The 12,223-nt window shown below is 42.0% G+C and overlaps 1 protein-coding gene across 1 annotated transcript; it reads right to left on the minus strand.

The window, feature by feature from the left end:
• Positions 1–594: 594 nt before the first annotated feature.
• On the minus strand, positions 595–11,095 carry LOC133404059 (protein FAM83B-like). Its single transcript, XM_061679642.1, has 4 exons — positions 8,852–11,095; positions 7,545–7,709; positions 3,538–3,662; positions 595–2,569 (listed from the first exon to the last, which is right to left on the minus strand). The coding sequence occupies exons 1-4, from the start codon at positions 9,320–9,322 to the stop codon at positions 727–729; spliced, it is 2,604 nt and encodes an 867-aa protein (XP_061535626.1). The 5' UTR covers positions 9,323–11,095; the 3' UTR covers positions 595–726.
• Positions 11,096–12,223: the final 1,128 nt, after the last annotated feature.

The raw sequence follows: 12,223 nt of genomic DNA on the forward strand, positions 1-12,223 counted from the left end.
AGTTAAAGTGACTTTTAGATAACATGTCGTGCATATATCTTTCACTGGTAAAAGGCAGAGGTGGGAGTAAGTCACACTGTATGTTGTTCAATCAGCAGAGCAGAGAATCTCTGTGTGCGGTATATCCATCTAGCCATCCATCCATCCATTTTCCGTACCGGTTATCCTCCTTAGGGTCGTAGGCGTGCTGTAGCCTATCCCAGCTATCTTCGGGCGAGAAGCGGGGTACACCCTGAACCAGTCGCCAGCTAATCGCAAGGCACAAATAGACAAACAACCATTTGCACTCACATTCACATCTACGGGCAATCTAGAGTCCTCAATCAACCTACCACACATGTTTTTGGGATGTGGGAGGAAACCGTAGTGCCCGGAGTAAACCCACCCAGGCATGGGGAGAACTTGCAAACTCCACACAGGCAACGCCGGATTTGAACTCGGGTCCTCAGAAGTCTGAGGCAGATGGGCTAACCAGCCGACTACCGTGCCGCCTATGCAGGAGATGATTATGTAAATTAGACCTACTGTTACATCACAAGATCTTGATCAAAGACACCATTTCAAAAAGGGTCGGATAACAAAAAGAATGACTTGTTTAATTTCACACTTAAAGGGTGTGGAAGGACTCAAGACATATTTGCACAAGACATTCAAAAGTCACTTTTATATCATATCATTTAAATGACTATATTACAAGCATCTTGACAACATTCTTCTTGTGGGGATCTATTTGTTCTTCCCAATGAGATTCCCAACCCGCTGCATGAATCGTCCCAGTCTGTTGTCGGTGCCACCTTGTGTTTGATGCGCTGTGTTGTCCAACGGCTGCCCTCTGTCTCCCCGCTTGGCTTTGTCCAGAGGGACACTAGAACGGAGCAGGTTGTCGTAGCGACTGTAGGCTTTCTCCTGCCGGCTCTCGTAGGCCGCCTTTTCCTGTTCTTCCAAATTTTCCAAGGAGCCTTGCGGCTTCGGCTTCCGTTTGCTGGAGCGCTGAGAAGATAATCGGTGGAAGGTGAACGAAGATTTTGGCTTTTCGGTCTCTACTGCGGACCTGCTGATGGAATTTTGGCTGGTTCGGTGCTCGATGGTGGAAGCTTTACCCACGGGAGACGCCCGCAAATTTGAGCCAACAGAGTTCTGAGATCTCACCGAGGCCTTTCTTTGTAGAGACCTCTCTTCCTTCTTGGAAGCATTCTTTTCCTCTGAGCTTTTCATCCTGGTGGAGTTCTTCCGCTGAAGTGTCAAATCCTCCTGCTGAGGATTTTTCACCTCAGAGGTAGTTAAGGTCTTTGGAAAAGTTTCCTCCTCATGGGGATGAGACTTCTTTACTTCTTGAAGTCCTGACTTTTTGTCACTCGATTGCATTTTGGAAGTCTTGTCTTCATTTCTGTTGTTTCTGTCTTTGAGAATATCAGCATTATTGACAGGATTACTGCAACCTTCTTTCTCCTCAGGGATTTCGATCAAGGACTCCATGGTTCTGGGGCGCTGGATACCGCCGGGGTACTTGAGGGACGGGTCTTTGAGCTTGTCCTCCAGGTGGGTGGCCGAAGTGGTCCTGGCAAGAGGCTCATACAAGTCGTACACTGGTGTCATCTTTTGCTTGGGACTCGTTTGAATGTCGAAGTACGAGGTGGAATGGTAGCTGTCATCCTCCTGGTTTGAATTGAGACCTTTGTGGTTGGCGGCTTCAGGGCTGCCTGTCTCCTGCGCCAAATTTTGCCTTACGTCAAGACCTCTTAATGAAGACTTGAACATGGGTCTATCCAGAGTTTGGTACATGGATCGCAGAGACTCTTGGCTCTGCCTGAGATTGTTGTGCTCCTGTAAACTGAGTCTCTTGTGGGGGATCTCGTCCAAGCGGGACTTGATGTCCCTGAACCTGTTGTGAATCCCCTGTGGCTGGGGGTCGTTCAGGCCCGAGCGGCTGCTGTACGGCGTAGTCAGCGGGGACAAGGCGTCACATGATCCGTCAAGGTTAACCTGGCTGTTCAGGTAAGTGTCCATCTTCCACCTGTGGAGTGATGTTTCAGAGTTGAACGGAATCAAATTCTGGTCAGGACCGTAGCGACTTTGGTGTCGAATATGCTGGTGAGACAACCTGTTGGGCACCAGCAGGCTAGAACCTGTCCTGTCCGGAACAACAGGCACTCCTATGTCTTTGGTTCCCATTCTCAATCGAGTCAAGGGATTTAACTTCTGCAGGTCGCCACCAAAACTGTGTCCCCTAGTCATGTGGTCGGGAAAGTGTGACAGATGCAGGCGGTCCTGTATGCTGAGGCCCCTGGTTATGATGGCGGAGGAGTCCAAGAGATCGTCCTGTGCCAAACCCCTCAAGCCGCGCGTCCCTCGGGGTCTCCCGTGAATTTGATGCAGGAAAGGTTGACTGGAGTTTGGACTGCGTAGGAGCGTCGCGTCTCTTAGGTACTTCACGCGCGACTGCTCTAGCGCTTCAGGAATGGTCGAGCGAGCATAGAGGCGGCGGAACTCTTCATCGTAGGAGCTCACCAACTGACCAGTAACCACCAACACCATGCTCACGTTGATCTTCTCAAAGGACCACGTGTAGCTGGGAAGGGAATACTGTGGTTACCTCCTTGAGCTACAGTGAATCCCCGCCAAATGACAATTTCACCTATTTGTGTTTTTTTTTTCTGTGGAATCCATCCTTAGCTATTTTCTAAGGCGGCTATCTTTCTATATGTTACGACATCAACTGTTAGCATGATAGCAATTAAGCTATTCTCTTCCAAAAGAGTACCTGACCACAAAGCAAGATGTAAAATCCTTATCGATCTTGCCTCTGCGCTTTCTCTACTCAGGTTCATACATTGCTATATGTTAGCATGCCAACTGTTGGCAAGTTAGCAGTTGACCAATTCACATTAGAAATAGCACATGACTAAAAGGCATACTGTAAAATCCTCCTAGTGTATTATGTAGGTAGCTACATACACAATGTAGCTAGCTACATGTTTACGTACCAACTGTTAGCATGTTGCCATTTAAGCTCCTCTGAAATAGTACCTGACCAAAGGGAGATATGTAAAATCTTTCTCAATGTGCTTTTGCGCTTTTAGCAATCAGGCCGCCATTATGCTGTACCTTGACATTACAACTCTTAGCGGGTTTGCGTTTGAGCTACTATATGTGCTTTTGTATTTACTGGACTCAGGCTGCTAGTTTGCTGTAAGTTAGCATACCAATTGTTAGCATTTGAGGTGTTCTCTTTCGAAAGAGAACCTCAAACAAGGCAAAATGATAAGTCCACATCAATCTGTCTCAGTGTGTTCTCTATTTTGGATCCTCTCTTGCCATAATAGCGTACCAACACTTAGCATAGCATAGCATTTGATCAATTCACTTTTGAAATAGTACCTGACCAACAGGGCATAATGTAAAATCCTTATCTACCTGCCTCTGTGTTGTCTAGTCAGGTTGCTGTCTCGCTATATGTTTGCATACCAACGGTCAGCATGTTAGCATTTAATCAGTTCTCAATGGGAAGAACACATTGTAGAGTGAAGTGCTCCTCACCTGTATGTTCCGTACAAAACGCTGCGGCAGTCCACCAAGATGAATCGCTGCTCCAAGCCACCGTGAAACTTGACGCCGGACTGACAACGATACTGCTGACCTCGCACCGTCCGCACGCGAATGTTCTGGTGGCGACAACCACAGGGCGTGATACAACAACAGCAGCAACAACAAGAATAACAGCATGTTCACTTGTTCCTTTTGCCATGCTACTGGAGTATCTCTGATGAGCTCACAGTGAGAAATATTTCATTGTCAACCACTTCTCTTTAGACTATTTATAGAAACTGAGTTATTTTGCTACACACAATGCAGCTGACTATTCTTTCTACTCTTCTATTCTACAAGTTTTTTTGTATTTAAATAATATATTATTTCAAGCTCAACTGCTTCTATATACAAACCCCAATTCCAATGAAGATAGAAGATTGTGTAAAACGTAAATGAAAACAGAGTACAATGATTTGCAAATCTTTTTCAACCAATATTCAACTGAATACACTACAGACATTTAATGTTTAAACTGATCAACTGATTTTTTTTTGCAAATATTCACTCATTTTGAATTTGTATTCTATCCATCCATCCATTTTCGGAGCCGCTTCTCCTCACTAGGGTCGTGGGCGTGCTGGATCCTATCCCAGCTATCATCGGGCAGGAGGTGGGGTTGCCAGACAATCGCAGGGCACAAACAAACAAACAACCATTCGCACTCACATTCACACCTACGAGCAATTTAGAGTCTTCAATTCATGCATGCTTTTTGGGATGTGGGAGGAAACCGGAGTGCCCGGAGAAAACCCACGCAGGCACGGGGAGAACATACAAACTCCACACAGGCCGGGCCGGGGATTGAACCCCGCTCCTCAGAACTGTGAAGCTTATGCTCAAAACTATACACATATTGATATGTGTATAGTTTTGCTACATACAACGCTCATTATTCTTGCTCCTTTTGTTCACATTAATTTCTGTATAAATAGCCCCTAGCTCTTTGAGCAATGCATGAATGTAAAAGAAAACATTGAGAGGAGGCGTCTCTATGAAGGTGCAGATTGTTGGGTCTTAGTGGAGTTCCCTGTCGTTTCTTCAAGACCAAATGTGCTGCCTGATGTTTTATTGAAGTCGAGGGCTGAGCGTTTGCTCTGTCGAAGTCCATGCTGCTTGACAGGAAAATCCGGACACACCGCAACTAACGCGGAGCATTTTTTGCTTTCTTTTACTTTACGACTATAAAGCTGTGGTATGGAAAATATGTGATCATATGACCGACAGCGCCACATTCCGCATATTTTGTAGACTAAATGGCGTTCACAATGGACCTCGAGGGGTGCTTTTGGCCATATTAGTCGGCCATTTTGGTTCAAAGTGGACATTTACGGCTCATTTTGGAATTTAAAGATGAATTAGCCCTAGATGTTTTGTACAATTGCTACTGAATTTAAAGCATGTATACTAGTGGCATCGTGACAAGTGGCCACCATCTTTGTGGAATTTTCTAAAATAAGTAAATAAATAAAAAAAAACAGTGAGTCCCAGCCCTGGAACAATGAGCCCCTGCAACTTATCATCACGGAATACAGATACAGTAATCCTCCGCAAAATCGAGGTTCTTGCGTCATGGTTCCGCGATATTGTAGATTTTTATTATGGTTGTTACTCTTTAATCTTTTATACTGTTTGGAAAATATTTTTGTGGTATCCATTGTGCTTGATCTCTATCACTATATTACGTGTTTAGGCCTGCCACGATAGAAAATTATTTTAAGAACAATATATTTTCCCCAAAACTTTCACGATAAACGATAGTATCGTTGATGTTTTTTTGTGCCACTGATATAATGATATAAGAACATAATAAAGACTTGTACACATATTACAAATTCTGCCCTAGTAATCAAACATATGTGCACAACTGTGTAATGTTCTCTCATTTACGAAATACAAGTGGGGCTACATTTCACAATAAGAGCAAGTAAATAAAAAGAGAAAGTTATATGTGTTCAAATAAAGAGCTGAAATTAAAAAGAAAAAGTTTGAGTTTCCCCTTTTCCTGTTTGACATTTGACACAACAGTGACGTCTCAAAACAATTTTACATAGATTAATTTAACAAATCTTAAATTATGTTTGTTCAAAACCTTTGTTTTGGTTCATAATGACGTTTCACATATTACAGTATATGCACTTTTAATAAAAGCTCCCAGTGGGAACTTTCGATTTAACAGCCTCTGTGCATCTTCACTTAGCATTTTGTGACATATTAATACATTAGGTTCATGGCTGTGCATTTATGATCTAGGAATACTAGGAATAAGACAAATAGAAGACTAGGAATAAGACAAATATTCTTTGTACTTGTATTACAAGTTTTGGAAGTGTTCAATTTGTTCAAACTAAAATGAAGAAACCTCAAGATAGAAAAATATTTCCTTTATCTCCCTTCACCTAAACCCTCCTCCCTCCCATGTGGGTACATGATGATGATGGATTTTACTCATATTCCTCTCTGGCCACATTTGCGACGTTTTTCACCTACTTGATTCAAAGTTTTGCCACTTACAGATTATCAGATTGGCCATATGTTACCCAGTGAGTACACTGAGCAAAAAGCACACTGTATGTACCGTTATGGTTGCGTTATACTGTCCTTGTCACAGTATATATATATATATATATAAAAAAGCTACACATTCGACGGTACTCATAATTAAAAGAGAGACTGCAGCGCTAACGTTATGTTAGTAAAGTAGACTAACGTTAAGATCACCGATTTGAAACATTGCAGTATTTTTGACTCATTGAATTGGGGAATCCCTCGCAATTTCAGCCCGTAAAAGCTATTGGGCGATATTTTTTAACAGAAACTTGCCAGCCAATCAGAGAAGGGGTTCCCTGAGTAGCAGATGAAACAAAACAGTTGAGGAGATATGTTGAGAAATAATCAAGTTACAATGTTTTACTATAATTTGAAGGAATCTTTGTAACAGATTTTCTATCGGAAATATCACAGAAAAAGTTCCCCAAAACAGGCATTTTCATCCACAGAAAAAACTTCTCCGGAACCCATCATCCGCTTTTGGCACATTGTGTACTGAGGTTGAAGTGGCTGTTCCAACCAGACTGAACATTTGGAGAGAGTGTCATTTTTGGGAATTCTTGTCACGTCGCTAATACTAGACAGATTGATGACACTCAGTTACGGAGGATTTTCTTTTTTGAGGAAGATTCAGCCCTCAAAGCCAGTTTCACTTAGCAACATGAAACTTGGTTGACGTGTATCACAAGTAGACCCACACAAAAGTCTCGCCTGAAAACACATAGGAAGTCTCCCATTTTAGTTTGAAGCTCCCATTTTAGGGTAAATTAGGCCATTTTCCCCAAATCCAATAACTCAGCTCACAATGTTTTTGAAAATGTTGCCCCCAAAGTCAGTTTCACTTGGCAACATGTAATTGGGTAGACGTGTCTATCATAAGTAGACCCACAAAATGTCTCAAGAAGTTCCAAAGGACAGAGGAAGTCTGCCATTTTGGTTTTAAAAAGCCATTTTAGGGTCATTTTGGCCATTTTCCAAAAGTAACACCTCAGTTTATAATGTTTTTGAAAATGTAGCCCCGTAAGCCAGTTTCACATGGCATGTCTATCATCAGTATACCCACAAAAAGGTCTCAAGAAGCCATGTCTGAAAAGATATAGGAAGTATTGAAGCAGCCATTTTAGGGTCAATTGGCCATTTTTCCAATAGGCTATTAACTCTAAATAATAATAATAAATAATATTATCAAATGTATATAATTTAATCATAAAATTATGCCCCCAAAGCCAGTTTTACTTAACATGAAATGTCTATCATGAGTAGACCATAAGCCATCGTTGAAAAGACTTAAGGTTGGATTCAGGTCGTTTCAAACATGACTTATATACAGTATGTAGTGCGTATGTGTGCCAGGACAGCTGTCAATCATTTGTTTTGTTTGTTTGACACAAGGAAGCTGTGATTGGCACCTTAAGGTCTTGGATGTTGACGCCCGCCCTGTGCGACATGGCGTGGAAGCTGCTAAAGTGCCCCTCGTCTAAGAGGATGTAGACCACCACCCCCCGCAGCGTGGCACCGAGGACTTCCTTAAAAATGTCCACATCTGTGAAGACGTCCATTGCTAGGGCGACTACCTGGACACACAGTGAGTATGTGAAAAGATTAGTTTTTATTCTGTGGGTCATTAAAAATAGCAACGCATGTTACACATTCATTACTTCTAAGAAAGTCTAACTTCATGTTTAGAAACTGTTTATTACACATTAAATAGCAATAATTACACATTATCTACACGATTATCACAAGTTGAACTTCATGTTTAATAAATTATTTACTACACATGAAATGGTTAGAAGCTCTAAAAAAATATGGAAGTTCATGTTTAATAAACTGTTCATTACCCATGTATTACTTGCTTATAAGACCTGTAAACGTTGAAGTCCATGTTTAATAAAATGTTAAAAGTGGAAAATTATTTTGTTAAATGATTTGTTACACATACATTTCTTTATTATAAGTGCTATAAAAATAATACATTTGTTTAAATAAACCAGGGGGTCACCAATCTTTTTGAAACTGAGAGCTATAGCTTGGTTACTGAGTTATGTGAAGGGCTACCCGATTAAAACATACTAAAATTTTCTTTCATTATGTTATTAGTGATTATAAATTATATTCATCTGAGTGAAGACACTTATTTTTAGAACAGGCCCGTGGGCTACACATGTTGTCCTTGGGGGCTACCTGGTGCCCACAGACACCATGTTGGTGGCCCTTGAAATAAACTATATTACACAATGACCTGCCTAAAGTGGAAGTTCATGTTTGATAAACTTCTTTACGACTCATAATTGCTTATATGCTGAAAAATGTGGAAGTTCATATTAAATACACATTTTATTGCACATACTTCTAAGTTAAAAATATATTTAATAACTGGGCCATTACACAATTAATGTTTCATGTACTGTTTATTACACATGCTTATAGTAAAATGTGGAAGTTCATATTTTACATAACCGTTTGTTACACATTAATGACCTGCTTAAATGCTCCAAAATGTTGAATTTGGTGTTAAATAAAGGGTTTATTCAACAGTAATTGCATAAATGTAGGCTCTAAAAAGTGGAAATGCATGTTTAATAAACTATGTATTATATATTAATTCCTCCCAATAAAAGTTGAAGTTCATGTTTTATAAACTGTTACTGTTATGTATGACCATGTAAATTTTGTCATGGTGACGCTAAACCACAGAAAGACCCGGTGCGCTCACCTGTTTGGCGTCCTGGATTTGCTTGCGGACCACCTCCTTGATGGTGGGCGTGTTGGCCCTGGGCGGGTGGAAGAGTAAACTGATGCTCGTGTCCTGGTCCTCCAAAGCCACCTCAGGCCAGCCCAGATCCAGGTCGGGCACCTCCTCGTCCGACTCCAGGGGGAAGTAAGTGGACAGGCCCGGCTTGCCTCCAACCTCGGGGCCTCCGGGGCGCCGCCCCTCCACATCATCGTCGTCTTCCTCTACCAGGGGTGCCTCGGCGTTCTCCAGGATGAAGTGGATCTCCCTCTCTGACAGGAAGTGGCTGATCTGCTCGGCCTGGAGGAAGTCGTTGTAGGCGTCCTTGCCTCCGCATAGCAGGGCGTAGATGGCCAGACGATAGGACTCCTTGTAGTGAGGATGGATGTAAAGAGGAGGATCGGTGTCCTTCAGAGCAGACAAGCCTGACAACACAGACTGCTTGGATGCCATCACGTCTGCAAGGCCACTCTACCAAGTCTACTATCTTTCCAGTCTAGAAATCTAGTCCTCCGAGTCCACTCTACAAAGTCCACAATCTTCCAAGTCAACAAGTTCCGTCTATAAAGTTTTCAAGTACACTGTAACAAGTATTGAAGTCCACACTACCAAGTCTACAATCCTCTAAGTCAAATATGCCAAGTCCACTTTATCAGGGCTACAATTGTCCAAGTCAACTCTACCAGGGCTAGAATCGTCCAAGTCTACAAGTCCACTCTCCCAGGTCTACAATCTTCCAAGTCTATTACAGCAAGTCCATAAGTCCATCTTAACCAAATCTTCAATCTTCCAGGTCATCTATGCCAAGTCCACTTTACCACGGCTACAGTTGTCCAAGTCCACTCTACCAGGGCTACAATCATACAAGTCTACCACACCAAGTCCATCAGTCTAATCTACTAAATGTTTAATCTCCATGTCGACTACGCCAAATCCAGTCTAAAACAGCTACAATTGTGTGCAACTCCACTCTGTCAAGTCTACAAGTCCACTCTACCAGGTCTACGATATTCAATGTCCAAAAGTCTTCTCTACCAAGTCTACAATCTTCAAAGTCTAAAAGTCCACTCTACCAGGTCTCTCAAGTTTGCAGATGCACTCTAACAGGTTGACAATCTTCCAGGTCCAGGAGAGCACTCTTTGTAGTCTATGCTATGAAGTCTATAAGTGCAATCTACCAGGTCTACAATCTTCCACGTGTACAACTCCAGTCTATCAAGTGTATTCTAAGTCTACAAGAGCACTCTACCAAATCTACAATGTTTGCAAGTTCACCCAACAAAGGCTACAGTCATCCAGGTATACAAGTTCAATATATTAAGTCTAAAAGTCTTCTCCTCCAAGTCCACAAGTCCAGTGCGCTCTATCAAGTCTCCATGTCCACTCTACCAGGGCTGCATCCATCGTCCGGGTATATAAGTCCATGCTATATAAGTCCACTCTACCAAAACTATGTCTCTTCATTCCAGGCCACAAGCCCACTCTCCCGCTCATATTTGATCAAAAACAATTTTTTTTGAAGACAAAAACCTGACAAGATTGAAGATGTATTTTCTAGATTTGTTTTTTAAATAGTAATTTTTTTTTCAAGAAGTCATTAAAAAAAGAAAAAAGTAGTTACCTTACGATAATAGTCGTGTTTGTTAGGTTAAGATATATATAAAAAAAAAAAACAATTCAAATTAAGTCCTATTTTTCAAGACAAAGTCTGCAGTTCTACTAGTCAACTTTACCAAGTCAACTCTACAAAGTCTACTCATTCAAGGACAAGTCCACTCCTCCAAAGTCTAGATATCAATACTTCCAGTTCAACACCTGAAGTGTCCAAGTCCACTTGATCACCCTCCATTTGATGTTGAAGATGAAGTTGAAGAAAAGTTATGTTCACATAGTTGTCATCCACATGAATGGGTTTCTTGATGACGGGATTCCTGCTGGTTTCTCCTTCCTTTATCGTCCTCTTCTCTTTGTCTCATGATATTTTTCTCCCTTCGACATCAAGCTAAACCGGCAGCTAATGCGTTGAGCAAAGACACCAGAACCGGTCGGTCCAGTGTGAGTAAACAACGCGAGGCGAGTCTTTCCCCAGGCCACACACTTTGCCACTTGCATGAACTTACATCTTGTTTGGGTCCGACTGGACTCGGCTTGGCTGGGAGGACTGGCAGAGTGCTGACGTCAAGTCCTGCATGGCGTCTTTTGACTGAGGTTGTGGATCACAACCTGTTGTACCTGCTACACAAACACATACACACACACGCATTCACAAGCCTCGCCCAGGGCTCTACCGGGAGCAGGTCTGTTCAGCCGGCAGGCCTGAGAGCCGACACTACGCAGCCCCAGACATGACATGGGAACATTCTTCGAAATTGTGGCCACGATATAAATATAGGGTGTGCAAATGCTAATTTGTGTCCACAAAATGCTATAACGTGATCACCAAATACGGATAACGTGTGACAAAATGCTAATTTGTGGCCAAGAAATTAGTATAACGTGGGCACAAAACGCTAAATTGTGGCTCCAAAACATTAAATTGTGGCTACTGAATACTAAGTTGTGGCCATGAAATGCTGAACTGTCACCAAAAATTTGTATTTTGTGGCCAAGACGTGTGTGTGCATAAAACACTACAACCCCAATTCCAATGAAGTTGGGACATTGTGTTAAACATAAATAAAAACAGAATACAATGATTTGCAAATCATGTTCAACCTGTATTTAATGTAATACACTACAAAGACAAGATATTTCATGTTCAAACTGACAAACTTTATTGTTTTTAGCAAATAATCATTAACTTAGAATTTCATGGCTGCAACACGTTCCAAAAAAGCTGGAACAGGGTCATGTTTACCACTGTGTTACATCACCTTTTCTTTTAACAACATTCAATAAACGTTTGGGAACTGAGGACACGAATTGTTGAAGCTTTGTAGGTGGAATTCTTTCCCATTCTTTCTTGATGTACAGCTTCAGCTGTTCAACAGTCCGGGGTCTCCATTGTTGTATTTTACGCTTCATAATGCGCCACGCATTTTCAATGGGAGACAGGTCTGGACTGGAGGCAGGCCAGTCTAGTACCTGCACTCTTTTACTATGAAGCCAAGCTGTTGTAACACGTGCGGTATGTGGTTTGGCATTGTCTTGCTGAAAAAAGCAGGGGTGTATTATGGACCGTAGATGATGAAATCCCTAAATTCCTTGCAATTGTACATTGAGGAACATTGTCCTTAAACTGTTTGACTATTTTCTCACGCACTTGTTCACAGAGAGGTGAACCTCACCCCATCTTTGCTTGTGAATGACTGAGCAATTCAGGGAAGCTCATTTTCTACCCAATCATGGCACCCA

This window comes from Phycodurus eques, chromosome 6, assembly GCF_024500275.1.
Source record: "Phycodurus eques isolate BA_2022a chromosome 6, UOR_Pequ_1.1, whole genome shotgun sequence".
In the NCBI taxonomy this organism is placed as follows: Eukaryota; Metazoa; Chordata; class Actinopteri; order Syngnathiformes; family Syngnathidae; genus Phycodurus; species Phycodurus eques.

Excerpts from the sequence above, each read along its gene's own strand:
- LOC133404059 (XM_061679642.1), bottom strand. The coding sequence starts at position 9,322 with ATGGCATCCAAGCAGTCTGTGTTGTCAGGCTTGTCTGCTCTGAAGGAC. Across the intron at positions 7,710-8,851 it reads AAATCCAGGACGCCAAACAG|GTAGTCGCCCTAGCAATGGA; the intron begins GTGAGCGCACCG and ends CTGTGTGTCCAG. Across the intron at positions 2,570-3,537 it reads GTTTTGTACGGAACATACAG|CTACACGTGGTCCTTTGAGA; the intron begins GTGAGGAGCACT and ends TTCCCTTCCCAG.